The sequence below is a fragment of the Malania oleifera genome, chromosome 2 (assembly GCF_029873635.1).
Source record: "Malania oleifera isolate guangnan ecotype guangnan chromosome 2, ASM2987363v1, whole genome shotgun sequence".
Classification (NCBI taxonomy): domain Eukaryota; kingdom Viridiplantae; phylum Streptophyta; class Magnoliopsida; order Santalales; family Ximeniaceae; genus Malania; species Malania oleifera.
This window is the reverse complement of record NC_080418.1, coordinates 140402871-140420627: the sequence shown is the minus strand read 5'-3', so window position 1 is coordinate 140420627 and position 17757 is coordinate 140402871. Positions and strand designations below refer to the sequence as shown.

General features: G+C 33.7%; 1 protein-coding gene across 1 annotated transcript in view; it reads right to left on the bottom strand.

Annotated features, from left to right (window-relative positions):
- LOC131148414 (receptor-like protein 3) overlaps positions 1–5723 on the bottom strand; it is a 73963-nt gene extending 68240 nt beyond the window's left edge. Inside the window, exon 1 of the mRNA XM_058098115.1 lies at positions 5583–5723. Within this exon, the coding sequence (XP_057954098.1) occupies positions 5583–5723 (141 nt within the window). The remainder of the gene's footprint in view (positions 1–5582) is intronic.
- Positions 5724–17757: the final 12034 nt, after the last annotated feature.

The following is a 17757-nucleotide window of genomic DNA, read 5'->3' as shown; positions in this document are numbered from 1 at the left end:
TTTCAAAGATAGTATTTTATTTTGGGCTTTATATTTGTATTTACATGCATATACTCTCTCTTGTTACTTACTTTTTGAAAATCAATCTTTGAGAGTATTGCTTGCATTTCTCCCGGATTATTTCCTTGATAAATATTCTTTGGGAGAAAATTTATTTATTGCATAAACATTTTATTGAGCTTAACTCTTAGATTCTCCAAGTATTTCTCACTTGCATAAATCTTTGTTAGAGAACATCATACACATTTTTCATATACATTATAGTTGTGCAAAAATCATTGAAAGAGAAAAACCCTAGGTTCTCCTATATTATTAATATTAAAATATCTTTTTGGAGAAAACTTTTTATTAGAGTTTAAATGTAGTTAAGCACCCTTACTCCCCTGAGCATTATTTCACATCATTGGAGTGTGTATTTGTATGAGCTAAGTGTGTACGTCTCTGCTTGTATTTCAAAAACATATTTTCATGTACAAAAATGGTTTTCATGTAACGGTTGGGTTCAGCCCGTAAATTGAACTGGGGAGTCTCAGCCCCGCAAGTGAAGGTTCGGTTCAGCCCGAAATTGAACTGAGGAATGTCAGCCCCGCAAGTGAGACTAGATTGGTTCAGCCTAGTAATTGAGCTGGTGTTTTCCTCGTCCCGTAAGGAGAGGATGTAAAAGGCTTTTGCTCTGCCCGGTTAAGTGAGCAGGTATAGTGGAACCATTGGGGGTGAGCCCAAGGCGGGGATGTAGGCTGGTTTGGTCGAACCTTGATAACAAATCTGGGTCACTCTTTCTATCTTATTTAAATTCCTGCATTTTAATTTCAGCATGTGTGTGAATGTTTATTTAATGTAGAAATTATTCTCATGCGCACATTTGATTTAAATAAGATACTGCACACGTGTATGTTTGCTTTTATTGTTAAACTCACTTTACATACACGTATACATGTTGAATGGAATATGATACTATGATAAATCGACGAATTGTTTAAATTAGCCAAAAAATTTTTAAAACCTAATTCACCCCCCCCTCTCTTGGGATCACACAAATTCCAACACAAACTTTGATATTAATCAATCAACGTACTCCCTTTAAGGTTTCTGTAAACTTTGATATTTATCAATCAACGTACTCCCTTTAAGGTTTCTGAAATTCCCAATAAAAAATTAATTTTCAGCAATTAAGTAAGCATCCACGCAATTTATATATATAGAAAATTAAAGAGAATTAGGGAAGAGAAAGACACTGTTAGTTTTACCGTAATCCCAAAAGGGGGGTGAATTGGTATTTTCAAATTTTATCCCCTAGGCCAATCCCCTAACAACAGTATTACACAACCCTAAGGTCAATCTAGTGCAGATAAATTAAATCAATTTAAATGTACAACTGAAATTGAATTGCACAATTAGATTAACCAAGCATGCACAAGAAAGTTGTAAATAAAGATGACACCCAAAAATGTTATCAAGGTTTAGCAAACTGCCTACATCCCCGCCTTGGCTGACGAGCACAAGGATTACCACTATAGGCTCACTTAATGGGTGGAGCAGCACCTAAACAACCAGGTCAATTAGCACATTGTTGACCTCAACCTTTACAACCAATCTTTATCGGGCAAGATTATCGCCTCCTCAGGCCATGCCTGGAATACGATAATATTTTTCACAATAGAAATTACGTACAACAAATATGCTTCTCAATTAAGCAGATTATATACCAATGTAATCAATACACCACCAAATGATATAATGAAGTAAGCTCAATGTGATCTAAATGTCTACTCTCAAATATTTATGCAAATGTTGCAATCAGTGCATGAGAGTGTAAATGATATGATCTTTGTGTCAAGATAATGATTTCAGTCACAATGCACAAATAAAGATCCTTAGCACACTTTCAATATCTCAACAAATATTTTTGTACAAATATAAACCTCAAGAGATATTCAGAATTAATTTGTAAAACGATTTGATCTTTATGTTCAACATAGATAAACCACTACAAAAAATCAGGCTATTAGTGACGATTTTAAAATAGTTGTTATATGTGCCGTTACTATTAACTTTTAGTGACGAATTTAACTTTCGTCACTAATAATGGAGTATTAGTGACAGATATACTCCGTCAATAAAACCCTAACACCGTCACTATATAGTATAGAACAACTCAACTCAAATTCATCACTAATAGTTGGGGTCTTAATGACGAAATAGAAATTCGTCACTAATAGTAGAGGTATTAGTGACAAATTAGAAATTCGTCACTACTAGCATGATATGACTGACGAATTTCTAATTCGTCACTAATAGAAACAATATTAGTGACGAATTAGAAATTCGTCACTACTAGTATGGTATTAGTGACGAATTATAAATTCGTCACTACTAGTATGGTATTATTGACGAATCAGAAATTCGTCACTAATAGAAGCGGTATTAGTGACGAATTAAAAATTCGTCACTACTAGCATGGTATTATTGACGAATCTGAAATTCGTTACTAAAAGTAAGTTATTTGTGAATGATTCAAATTCGTCACTAATAGTAGGGTATTAGTGACAAATTTGAATCTTTTACTAATAATTAGAAAAATAGAAAATCTTTTTAATACTAATTTTTTTAATCATGAATTCTTATATAAAAATCTATAATTACATTTTCGAATACATAAACCGAAACCATAATTACTACAAAATTTGTAAATCATTCAAAAATTCGAATTTAAATACAAATTCAATTAAAATGAAGAAATAACATATGTTCAGATAACAACAATTATTTTAAAAAATATTCAAAATTTAAATACAAATACTTGTACGAATTCAAATTAAAATACAAAAACTCCATTTGTTCAAATAACAATAAAAATTATTAAGAAATAGTCAAAAGTTACATCTGACGACTATAGTGCATGCAAGCATGACATCGTGCTAATGTTATGACAGTTGCGAATCCTACAAATTAAGAGTCATTAAAAAAAATTTAGTATACCAAATCGAGGAGAGATGACGCTGAGTATAATCAGGAAAATTAATTATATGATATAACAAATTTGCAAAGATTTCATAATCATGCATATTACATAATTTGTACGGTAGTAATATCAATAATGAAAAATGTAACATTGCGTTTGAGAGTATAGATTTCGAACATTTTGAATGGATTTGGACAAATTTTAATACAATTTTATATTACATTTTATTTAAATTCAATGTAAATTCAAGTCCAAAGTGTCTCTAAACATGGGGAGCATAAAATTATATTGAAATTTATTAAAGTCTATTTAAATCTAAATTTAAGATGTAAAATGCATGCTCTAGAACGCAGCATGAGATTAGTTTATGGGGGATTTGCACAATGACTCAATGAGGTATTAGCATTGTGAGGGGAAAGGGATGCAGGGAATAAATCCAGCCGGGGACATGTGTCCAATTAGCATGCTTTACTGTTTCGTAGACAAACATTATTGTTCTACTTGAAATAAAACTCTAAACAGTGATTGTGGGGTTTGCAGGGGAGGGAAATGGGAAGATTCATGGAGAAAAAGGTCATGAACTGGCATGAGCAAGTATGCATCTATTCAAGTCTTAATGAGAAAATATTAGAACTAAGTAAAATATGTCAATCAAATGGACATGAAATTGGTCATTTGTTTGGTAGCTGAGAAAATCATGGAAAATAAAATATGCCCTATGATCTCGTGCATGGACCATTTTTTTCCACTCTTTTTTTGTTCTTTTCTACAATGACATTGCAACCCATATGTCCAGACAAATCCCTAATTTATGTCACATCTTCGCATTCCTACGGATTTTCAAAACTAGAAATTTGAAGCATAGATAGAGGGAGGGTGAATGTGACTACGTGGACAATATTTACATTTACCTATCCACTTGTTAGACGAATCCAACCTAGAATTTGTCCTTACCTGTGCAATGATTTAATTAGGACTGATGGAGATGTCAATCCAATCGTTATTACTTTAACATTTGTTTTATCATAATTATCGGTGTTCATAGTTTTTCTTTTTGTTTGGGAAAATTTTAACCAAATTATGGCAGCATGCCATCTGTAAATTGGACGTTTTCCTATTAAACCTGCACCTGATAGGTTCAAATAGATCATTTATAAGAAGATGAAGGCGCATGAAAACCTATCTCCACTACTAGCATACAAAAAACATCAACTGCATCCGCCATGTAGGAGGCATTCTAAACTAGTATGCAATCATGTAGCATATTCACGAAAGTAATACATGTTACCATATATTAAATTCAGAATATAAATAGTAGAGAACAGTGGATAGTATTGAGTTCAGTGTAGTATTGTTATTCATCCAGGCATTTGGACATGAACGATATGAGATGATGAGACCATTTAATTGAAATAATTATGAAAATGATGCTCCCTCTGAGTTATGTATATATTCAACTTATGTCTTTTTCAAATTTTCAAATCCTCAGCCAAGTGTTTACAATATTTTCAATGATTTCGGCTCGACAATGAATGCTTTAAGCTTACTGGACCAAAAACATATAAATGAATGTTCATTCTAAATGAACTAAGTCTACATTGCCTCATTTATTATAATTCCTAAGTTTCACTCATCCTTTCAAAAATATTTTAACATTAAACTAAGCCTATATTTTCTTTTCGTTTGGAAAAATTTTAACGAAATTTTGGTAGCATGTCATCTGTAAATTGGACGTTTTCCCATAAAACCTGCACCTGATAAGTTCAAATAGATCATTTATAAGTTGAAATCACACAAAAACCTATATTCACTGTTAGCATGCAATACACATCAACTTCATCTGCCATGCAGGAGGCATTTTGGACTAGCATGCAATCATGTAGCATATTCACGACAGCAATATATGTTACCATATATTAAATTCAAAATATAAAAAAAATGGTTATTTCGAGTCATCCGATGATATGCTCATTAAAAATATTTTAAATGACCTAAACATATCCTGAAAAATTGACGTGAGACCCAAATAGAGCATGACAAGAACACATCTCATGTCAATCTCACCTGCATAAGACATGAATCTGCTTTGCCACTATCGTACTCTATACAAAATAACATGCCTCCGAATCATCTGATTCACTCCTCTCGTATCAGTAACAATTAGTAAAACATCACTCAATTGAGCCTAATTAAGTTATTCGTACTTTTAAGCTGCACAAATACAAGAAACATGACAAATCATTTTTTCATGTAAAATCTATACCCATATAAGTATGAAAACATAATTTAACATGAAACTCAATTGTGATCATAATACCTTATAATTAATGAGTTACAAATCTTACACGATGGATCCAAACATTAAAAATGATGTGGGGCATATCAAAATACAAAGAGAAAAAGGGCAATGAAGAACCCTGCTCCCATACAAGTCCCCATATTGGTGCCTATTTTAAATTTCTCCTGCCATCAAAATAATATTTCATGTCCCTAGATCCCCACCTCCATTATTATACATAGATAAATAAATATTTAAGATATTTAATGTGTAGTATTATAATCATCGTCATCATTAAGCTATAAGTACCATACATACCTTTTAAGCAAAGGGGCCACCCACATCATTTCGTCCAGATTGGTGCATCATTTCCTCAAACTGCGTTTGCATATCCATAATGGCTTGCATCTGAGCTTGAAAGTTGGAGACCGTGTCTCTCAATTGCGCATTCTCCATTTCCATCATCTGCATCCGTCGCGCCATCTCCTACTTATCATACTCGGCCTCTCAACGTTGTCGTTCCATCTCTGCACGAGCTGCCACACCCATGGATGATGATGCTGTTGGGATGATGTATCCACTTCCAAGACCTTTCACCCAGCCCCCCCACTTGTTGCCCAAGCACCTGGGAAGTGATCTCAAAATTTGTCATGTGTTGACTCCCCTCTGAAATAGGTGCATCCCTCAGCTCGACCATCCGTGCCTAATTTCAGTCATGAAAATGATAAAAAGGAATAAGTAAGACTACAACTTTGATGTTTTGAATAAAGTAATAAACTAAATCTTTTGTTTCACTTACATGTTTGTCCTGTGCACCCTCGATCCACTCCCCCGATCGCCATTGGTGTGTTCTCTGATGCAGATCCGGTAGTAGCTCCTCTGCACCAGTCTCGGGATCATGCTACATTATCATATAATACTTCATTAGTATTATGTCATGTAATGGTCAGATAATTTTATATATAGTAATTACCTGGCGATGATTTACGAATAGCCTCGATCCACCGCAATGGGTCGTAGGGAATTTGTTGCTGTTTGCAGCATTTGTTTCACATATGGCCTATAAGGAAGATGTAACGACTACTTATTAGCGCCATTATTGTGAAAAATTAGTGATTATAATACAAACACATCACCTAATAGCGTGGGTCGCGGAAATGGCGACACACCACCTCCCAATCCTCTTGGGATATCTTACCATACGACCGCGCTTATGCTTCATCACCCATTGCTCGAAAATGGGAGCGCATTTTTAAGCAATAGCTCTTAAATTTATTACACAATTGGACATCGACCGCCCTCCTCATATGGTCATCCGTGAGGATGTCCATATCAAGCTCCTCTTGTATATATAGGTAATACTATTACAATGTTAGACGGTTGTTAACTGCTAATATATCAAAAGTTAAAAAACATTTAAATTAAAAAAAACTTTATAGGGTCTCGGAACTTACCAAAATGCGCATGTAAAGAACCATGCACTGCTCCTGAGTCACTTGCGGCCAACTGAATGCGGCAACTGGAGCATACTGTCGGCATATAATGTCGAGCTCCCTCGTCTATTTGGTGCACCAATTGTTCAGCGGGGTGGTGTATCCTCGAGGAATGTTGATCCAAATCGGTTGTTTTGTCCTATCCAGGTGCTTTTTCAGTGACATGTTCTTCGCTACACCATGGTATGACCTGACCGTGGACATAGATGCTAAAAGTAGAGTTAATTTAAGAACAACATTATAATCATACATGTGAATAACTATCATCAACAGTTGACATGTAAATAAATTAATCATATCCATACCAACACTGCTCATCACAATCGGCAACTTTCCCTGCATATCAGTCGCATAAGTGGTATCTATGTCTGGCCGAGGTGCTGATGGCTCAGAAAATGGTGCCGCCGCATCAAAACCACAGGGTCTGTCGGTCTGGAGGATGTCAGATCTTCCTCATGCAATGTATTCATGTGCCTGAAAGGATTTCTCCAATGTCGGCCTCCTGGTGCCATATTTGCAAATTAATAAACAAGTAAATATAAGAAGTATGAATATTAGATGGACGTAGCATACATCTATTTTTAAGTTATTTACACATGTTAGATACATAGTGACAAAAATAACATGCTTACCCCCCCTATATGTCCTCAATATCGGTATCATCCTCACTTTCTAAAGTGTCTTCCTCTTTACTACAGTACTCGACCCCTGCTTCATCTTCCCCATCAGTTTCCTCATCGTCGATGAAGTGAACGTCTACAGAAGGTTCAATTGTAATGTCAGCAGTCCCTACGTGTTCTGCTGTGGCACCATCCCTATGCAATGGTATAGGATCGGCGCCTTCTTCGACAACATCTGTGATGACCCAAAAAAAAAATATATATATATATATATATATGATTAAAGTACAATAATAATAAAATAATAAAAATAGTCATTAAGTTAATATCAATACAGAAGTGTTTTTCTGTAGGATCCTTGATTCTATGTTTGATGCCTAAGAAAGACCTTGTCTTAGCGAGTGCTCAGAGACCATTGCGGCTCAGTCGCTCCCTGGAGGTCGGCCTGGTCAAAATGGAATTTCATAGGATAAACAGGATAGACACTATTTGTATACGTAAATAAGTATATATACATAAAATAGTGTTTTGACAGACATAATTTGTAGAAATACATAATAAGATGATAATAATATAGGTATCATATGTGGGGCCCACAAGACTATGTGGGGTCCATATGAGTCCCGGAGCCACAAGACACTGTTTATATACGTAAATGAGTACATAAAACAATGTTTTAACTGATATAATTTGAAGAAATATATGATAAAATAATAATAATATAGGTATCCTATGCGGGGCCCACAAGACTGTGTGGGGCCCACATGAGTCCCGAAACCGTATGAAGGTTTTCACAAGTCTCAAAACTATGCAGGATGCATAAAATCGTATAAGAGTTATTGGAATTACGTACGATCCATTTGGGTCTCGAAATTGTGTGGGGCCCACAAGACTACATGGGGCCCACAAGACCATGTGGGGCCCACATGAGTTTTTAAAATTTAAATTTAATTCTTGTTCAAAAATAAAATAAAATAAAATAAATACTAAATATAGTTTAAAATTAATAACAATGATAATAATAATGATTAAGAAAAATAATAAAATAATAAAATAATTAGTTAGGTAATGGATTAATTAATAAGGTAAGTAATTAATTAAAAATTTATTTAGTGAGAATGGTGGCAAGCACCCCCAAATGGCCTCCACTCAAGTTTAAAATTAATAACAATGATAATAATAATGATAATAATGATTAAGAAAAAAATAATAAAATAATAAAATAATTAGTTAGGTAATGGATTAATTAATTAGGTAAGTAATTAATTAAAAATTTATTTAGTGGGAATGGTGGCAAGCACTCCCAAATAGCCTCCACTCAACCCATACCTTGCCCATCCCTTGCCCATTCTTTAATTTTTAAAAATTTTAATTTCACCCATCTCCCCACACTTTTATAAATTCTATTTCTTCCCCAAAATTTTCCTATAAATAGGGAGCTCTCAACCTTGATTTTTCACAACAATTTTCCAAGGAAGAGAAGGATTAGTAAGTGAAAGAATTTGTGGTGGAGAGAGAATTTTTGAATAAATTCTTAATCACCCACTTTTTCCGATCTCATTTCTTAAAGATAATTATTGTGTTCGTAGCACACAGTAAAAGAAGAAGGTAAGTAAATTTTGATTATGTTAGTTTCTTTTTTATTTAAAATTCATACCCGAATTTATTTTGTAAGTAAAATTTGATTATGTTAGTATTTTTATTCAAAATTTATACCCGAGTTATTTGTAAGTAAATTTGATTATGTTAGTATTTTTATTCAAAATTTATACCCGAGTTTATTTGTAAGTAAATTTTGATTATGTTAGTTTCTTTTTATTTTAAATTCATACCCGAGCTTATTTTGTACGTAAATTTTAATTATGTTACTTAGTTCCACAAAATTTCCATGAGTTTATTTTTACGCATATTTAATTATACCAGTTCTATCTTTAATATACTTGCATCTATTTTTGGGTTAAGAAATGTTCCAATCCCCTCGGGTAAATTTTCAGCATTTCTTTCTATTCAAAAATAAAATTATATATATTTTTAACACAAAAATTGTGTGGCATGAGTTTATTTCTACGTTACATTTTTTTTATGTAAATATGAGTAAAGATGAGATTTTTAACGATATTATTTTAAATTGCATAAATTATAATAAGATGATTTTCAAACCCCTTATGGCAACGAAAGTTCAAAGTTACAGATGCTCGGTACCGCAGCTTAAAGTTTATACGGATCAGAGTGCACCCACACTGTTTACAGAGTGGTTATTTATGTTAGTGGATTTCTCCTGAGTGCACACCTGGTTTAAGTCCAGGACTTAATAAGGAAAATCTCACTTAAAGTTTACGTACGTTGATTTAGTTTGGTCGGCCAGCCAGCTAAGTCCAGTCTTCGGACCGCACAACCCAGTCATGGGGGTAAACATGACTTACGGCAAACAGGCCTAAGGGTGGTTTTTACAATATATGTTTATACATATTTAATTACGTGTACAAAGTTACTGATAATTTGAAGGAAAAGTGTAAGTTTACGTGAAAAGGATCATTTTGGTGCTTATATGACGATCTAAGGAAAACGTATAAGGAAAAGTATATGTATGTTTATCATTAAATATTTTTACAGTTTTAAAGTTAAAAGTTTAATTTAGCAGTTATAGTATATGATTTAAAAATTTACTGTTGAAATTGATGACAAAAGTTTTATGCAGAAATTGTTAAATTTATGTTTATTCTATAAGAAATCTTGAAGTTATAGTATTCATTATTATTTTACGAAATTCTTTAAAAACTCATTTTGGCCACACACTAATAATAATCTTATTTACTTACTGAGCGTCGTCTCACCCCAATCATATTTGATTTCAGATAACTCTGAAGGACATGTCGGAAATCAGGCTTAGCAAGCATGCGGGTGGGGATTAGAAAAATAAAAATTTACTAGAAATATTAGTATGATTTCAGATATTTACGTTTGTGTAATTTTCTTCTTTTGAAATAAGTGATTGTAATATGGATGATTAGTGCTCTGGTGTAATAAAAATTGAGTTTATTTTGCTTCCGCTGTAAATTAGTAGTAAAAAGTTAATATCCCAGGCCCCTCGGGGTCGGGGTGTTACATTTGGTATCAGAGCAATAGGTTATAGGTTCTGTAGACTTTAAAGAAATAATTTTACTAGAGCATAGGATATAGGTTCTGCATAATCTAATATATATCAGAGCATAGGTATAAAATATGATTTGGGTAGGATTGGGTAGTTTAGAATATTTATTGTAGTTTGTTATATTATTATACGTTAATAATAGATTTATGATTTTAAAATAACATTTGATTATTATTTAAGGATTGATCCTAAAGATAGTAGCATTGGAGGAAATGAGATTTACGTGAAGGCTCCCAAGGATAGGTAATAATTATAAATTCTCTGAGAAAAATAGTAGTATTATTGAAGACACGTTAATTAATTTAAATATGTTATTTATGTTTGTAGAAACACGTACCCGTATTGATAATTCATAATTAATTGTCAAATGCAATTGATAATTTAAATTTTTTTTTTTAATATATAAATATAATAATAATATCTGAGATTTAATTATTTTTACTGTTGTTATTTTCACTAAATTTATAAGAAATAACCTATTAGACCCTACTGAATTTAGAAGTGCTACACATACAAATAGATATGAGCAAACGGTCTATTATGAAATCTGAATTTACCCAAAATTTCTTTGCATGTATAAGTTGGATATGAATATGTATTTTTACATTACATATTCAGTTATCAACAAAACATTCAAGCTTAATTTAGGAATATATATTTTGACAAAATCTTTAATTTTTATTTTGTATTAGTATATAAGGAATTAAATATCATTTAAATATTACTTATTATATTTAAATTCAATATATATATAATCCCTTAGCATGTGCAAGTTAAATATGTATATCTATTTTTTTTCCCATTACATATTCAATTTCCATCAAGTATCCAAGTTTAATTTAGGAGTACAAATTTTGATGAAATCTTTAATTTTGTATAAATTTATAAAAGTTAATACAACTTAAAATTTTCTATAAAAAAAAAATATATATATATATATTTTTAATGAAAGCAATATAAAAATTTACTAATTTCCTTCAAATAACTAACCAATGTCAAATCATTAATCGGCTAAACATGCCCAACATTTATTTGATCTAATAATAATAATACTAATGTTAATGGAATATATATATACATATATATATATATATAAGGGGTACTCTTGTAGTTATATATAAAAAAAAAAAGGGGCCTCATGGGTGGAAATCATCGGCTATAACTCACTTACCCCCGAAGCAAGGTCAGGGCATGAGACCACTTGGGCGTAGTGGGGATTCGAACCCGCGATCACATGGATGCACGGCCGGTTCCTTACCACTAGGCCACCCACCCAAGTGGTGATCTAAGGATGAAATTAATTATAGTTAAAGCATTAATAAAGATGTAAAAACATAAAAAGAACCTAGAGTTTGCAAATTTTGCAATACGTGTCACTCGCTCAATTTCCGCGACACATGTCGCTATCCCTCGATTTGTGCAAAACGCGTTAATCGATATCTGTGACACGCGTCACCCCCTCTCGGTTCTCACGACACACATCGTTATCCCTTGATTTGTGCAAAATGCGTTGATTGATATCCATGACACGCGTCGCCCTCTCTTGATTCTCGTGACACTTATTGTTCTCTCTCGATTTGTGCAAAACGCGTTGCTCAATATCCGTGACACACGTCGCTCTCTCTCGATTTCCACAACACGCGGTCATCCCCTTATAAAAAGGGTACGCCCTCCTCGAACTCTAAGCATCACAGTTTTCTATCATCTTGAACAATCACATTTCGGTTTGTAGTGATTAGCTCTTCCCAACTTGTCTCTTAGTTGTCTCATTACTCGAAAATGTTGCCAAATCACCCAACTCCCGAAGTTGCTGAGAGCAGCACTAGATCGTCGATTCAAAGATGGAAACCCGGTAAGGCACAGCTGGAGATTCTAGAGGAGGTCTTCCACAACAGTCAAGGGGAACTCCCTTCAGTGGAGCAGACTATCTTGCTTGCAGCACAACTCCGACGGTATGGTCCAATCGAGCCGAAAAATATACGCTTTTGGTTTGAGAACCGTAGGCGTAGGCGGGGATCAGTTGGAGAAGCCACTATCTTAACTACTGCCCCAACAATTCTCCACATTACCTCCTCCGCCACTACCGACCCGAGCAGTGCCCCTGCCATTCTTCCAACCCTCTTCCCTATCGAGAATATTCCGACTGTGAAACTTACAACTAATATCTCACCAATGAGTCATATCCCTTACAATGGCAATATCGCAGTCACCACACTAAGGGTTTCGGATAATGCTGGTCTACTTCACCATTTCAAGGAAACCCGATTCGCAATGAGACTCATATACGGTCCACCAATAACTCGGGAAGAGAGCATCTCTTCCTCCTTCGCCGAACAAATGGGCGTCCTCTCCCTTTTTCCGACCCAAGCCGGCGACATTATAAGAGGTCAACTTTGTCAAGAAAGAACCCAAGTGGTTAGCAGTGACACCGCTAGTACTACGATAGATGTTGACGTTGATCTAAGGCTCTAAAGGCCAGATCTCGTATATTTTTATTTATTTATAGGACATGTATAATATGTATACATATATATAATTATCCTTTTCCACATCTTCTGAATTTCTTTTCCATTTCAACCATTATTAGACCGACGATTCACACTTCAATTCCCAAAATAAAATACTTCGTCAAATTGACCCACAATCTATTCTAAGACTTAATTAAATCGTTAATCAATTTACTCTTTCTAATAGCGCAAACCAATTATATAGTACTCATTTTAAATTACCAAATTTCGAGGACGAAATTTTTATAAGGAGGGGAGATTGTGATGACCCAAAATATATATATATATATATATATATATGATTAAAGTACAATAATAATAAAATAATAAAAATAGTCATTAAGTTAATATCAATACAGAAGTGTTTTTCTGTAGGATCCTTGATTCCATGTTTGATGCCTAAGAAAGACCTTGTCTTAGCGAGTGCTCAGAGACCATTGCGGCTCAGTCGCTCCCTGGAGGTCGGCCTGGTCAAAATGGAATTTCATAGGATAAACAGGATAGACACTATTTGTATACGTAAATAAGTATATATACATAAAATAGTGTTTTGACAGACATAATTTGTAGAAATACATAATAAGATGATAATAATATAGGTATCATATGTGGGGCCCACAAGACTATGTGGGGTCCATATGAGTCCCGGAGCCACAAGACACTGTTTATATACGTAAATGAGTACATAAAACAATATTTTAACTGATATAATTTGAAGAAATATATGATAAAATAATAATAATATAGGTATCCTATGCGGGGCCCACAAGACTGTGTGGGGCCCACATGAGTCCCGAAACCGTATGAAGGTTTTCACAAGTCTCAAAACTATGCAGGATGCATAAAATCGTATAAGAGTTATTGGAATTACGTACGATCCATTTGGGTCTCGAAATTGTGTGGGGCCCACAAGACTACATGGGGCCCACAAGACCATGTGGGGCCCACATGAGTTTTTAAAATTTAAATTTAATTCTTGTTCAAAAATAAAATAAAATAAAATAAATACTAAATATAGTTTAAAATTAATAACAATGATAATAATAATGATTAAGAAAAATAATAAAATAATAAAATAATTAGTTAGGTAATGGATTAATTAATTAGGTAAGTAATTAATTAAAAATTTATTTAGTGGGAATGGTGGCAAGCACTCCCAAATAGCCTCCACTCAACCCATACCTTGCCCATCCCTTGCCCATTCTTTAATTTTTAAAAATTTTAATTTCACCCATCTCCCCACACTTTTATAAATTCTATTTCTTCCCCAAAATTTTCCTATAAATAGGGAGCTCTCAACCTTGATTTTTCACAACAATTTTCCAAGGAAGAGAAGGATTAGTGAGTGAAAGAATTTGTGGTGGAGAGAGAATTTTTGAATAAATTCTTAATCACCCACTTTTTCCGATCTCATTTCTTAAAGATAATTATTGTGTTCGTAGCACACAGTAAAAGAAGAAGGTAAGTAAATTTTGATTATGTTAGTTTCTTTTTTATTTAAAATTCATACCCGAATTTATTTTGTAAGTAAAATTTGATTATGTTAGTATTTTTATTCAAAATTTATACCCGAGTTATTTGTAAGTAAATTTGATTATGTTAGTATTTTTATTCAAAATCTATACCCGAGTTTATTTGTAAGTAAATTTTGATTATGTTAGTTTCTTTTTATTTTAAATTCATACCCGAGCTTATTTTGTACGTAAATTTTAATTATGTTACTTAGTTCCACAAAATTTCCATGAGTTTATTTTTACGCATATTTAATTATACCAGTTCTATCTTTAATATACTTGCATCTATTTTTGGGTTAAGAAATGTTCCAATCCCCTCGGGTAAATTTTTAGCATTTCTTTCTATTCAAAAATAAAATTATATATATTTTTAACACAAAAATTGTGTGGCATGAGTTTATTTCTACGTTACATTTTTTTTATGTAAATATGAGTAAAGATGAGATTTTCACGATATTATTTTAAATTGCATAAATTATAATAAGATGATTTTCAAATCCCTTATGGCAACAAAAGTTCAAAGTTACAGATGCTCGGTACCGCAGCTTAAAGTTTATACGGATCAGAGTGCACCCACACTGTTTACAGAGTGGTTATTTATGTTAGTGGATTTCTCCTGAGTGCACACCTGGTTTAAGTCCAGGACTTAATAAGGAAAATCTCACTTAAAGTTTACGTACGTTGATTTAGTTTGGTCGGCCAGCCAGCTAAGTCCAGTCTTCGGACCGCACAACCCAGTCATGGGGGTAAACATGACTTACGGCAAACAGGCCTAAGGGTGGTTTTTACAATATATGTTTATACATATTTAATTACGTGTACAAAGTTACTGATAATTTGAAGGAAAAGTGTAAGTTTACGTGAAAAGGATCATTTTGGTGCTTATATGACGATCTAAGGAAAACGTATAAGGAAAAGTATATGTATGTTTATCATTAAATATTTTTACAGTTTTAAAGTTAAAAGTTTAATTTAGCAGTTATAGTATATGATTTAAAAATTTACTGTTGAAATTGATGACAAAAGTTTTATGCAGAAATTGTTAAATTTATGTTTATTCTAAAAGAAATCTTGAAGTTATAGTATTCATTATTGTTTTACGAAATTCTTTAAAAACTCATTTTGGCCACACACTAATAATAATCTTATTTACTTACTGAGCGTCGTCTCACCCCAATCATATTTGATTTCAGATAACTCTGAAGGACATGTCGGAAATCAGGCTTAGCAAGCATGCGGGTGGGGATTAGAAAAATAAAAATTTACTAGAAATATTAGTATGATTTCAGATATTTACGTTTGTGTAATTTTCTTCTTTTGAAATAAGTGATTGTAATATGGATGATTAGTGCTCTGGTGTAATAAAAATTGAGTTTATTTGCTTCCGCTATAAATTAGTAGTAAAAAGTTAATATCCCAGGCCCCTCGGGGTCGGGGTGTTACAACATCTGCAGCAGATTGCGCTGCTGCACGGATAGATGGCTCATTTTCTTGGAATGTAGTCTCACTGGCACTCATCTCACTATCTACAACTTTTGCAATAGCATACAAACTTCAGGGAGGAATCTTTTGGGCCACATGCTAGTCACCCTTCAATTTGGTGTCTTTAAGGTAAAACACTTGTTCTGCCTGCGTCATAAGCACGAAAGGGTCATTTTGATACCAGGTCTTGCTAAAATTGAAACTGGTAAAGTAGGCATCGATGTTTATCCCAGTCTTTTTATTGCCGATTTCCCGACAGGTACACTTGAATAGGTGGATGACTCTGTTTGCTCCATAGTTAAGCTCTATAATGTCATCCAGCACACCAAAGTAGTCAATTTCTTCATCTCCTTCTGTGCCTAGCACTTCAACCCCACAATTTTGGGTTCTTCTATGCAGTTCGAGGAACTTTGTGTGAAATTGTAACCCGTTGAAAATGCAACCGCTGTAGCGGTTAACTCGTTGAACGGGGCCACATGCCAACGCGTACAAATCTTTACTTGCCGTTGGTTCCTTATTGTAATACATGACTGTCATATATTAAATAAATAGGAGTTTAGAAGAATAAACCATCCATAGTGAAAACATACATTGCTTCTCACTCAAGCAATTTTTGTTACTTACATGACTCCCAAACCAATTGATAAATTCCTTCTTATGTCTTTCGTCAACATTCCGTTCATTTTGGGCTAGGAGTTCAGCTTTATGTTCGATATATGCAACAGTAGTACATGTTAATGTCAAGTAAGTATATAATTATGCATACGTAAATACAATGCAAAGTAAGGAGTTTGGAACCACGTACTCGATATATGGAACAGTTTCATCACAATTGTTGAGAACGTAAAAATGAGCCTTTTTTAGGTCGTCCATATCAATGAAATCGTAAACTTGTGCACCGAGAGGCCAAACATTTTCTCAAAATATAAAACTTCTGGATTCTTCATTTTGGCATTAATAGCATGAACGTCTGCATTTCACTCCTCACGAGTGAACATTGTATCAATATCATGTAGATACATTGAGCAAAATGCAAGACATTCACTGTCAATGTATGCCTCAATGATTAAACCTTCCGGCCGTCCCTTATTGCACACGTACCCCTTCAAAGTGGACAAGAAACTATGCATTTTACGTAGCATTATAGATTTGTAGACACAATAAAGAAAAATAAATAAAAACAAGGAAATCACGTGACCATTATACAAGGACTTTATACTTTACCTCTCAATAGGATACATCCAACGATATTAAATCGGTCCTCCAATTATGGCCTCCCTCCGTAAATGGACAGCTAGGTGGACCATCACATCGAAGAATGCTGGAGAAAAAATTTTCTCCAGCTTGCATAGTATGATCACGATGTCATCTTCTAACCATTCAAGTACATTTACGCTTAATTTTTTTGGGCACAACTGCCGAAAAAAGAATCCCAGCTCAATCAGCACCGAGCGAACATCTTCAGTTAAGTTTCCACGAAGGAAAATGGGTAGAACCCACTGTAGAAGGATGTGACAGTCATTACTTTTCATTCCTAGCATCTTCTCTTCCTTCGTGTTTATGCATCGAGCTATGTTCGATGCATATCCATCAGGGAACTTCACTGATTTCAACCATTAGAAGAATTTATTCTTCTCATCCTTCGAAAATGTATAACAAGCTGATGGCATGAGAATTTTGTCCCCATCACGAAATAGGTGTAGCTCAGGCCGTATTCCCATATCTTCTATATCTCGGCGAGCATTTGCGG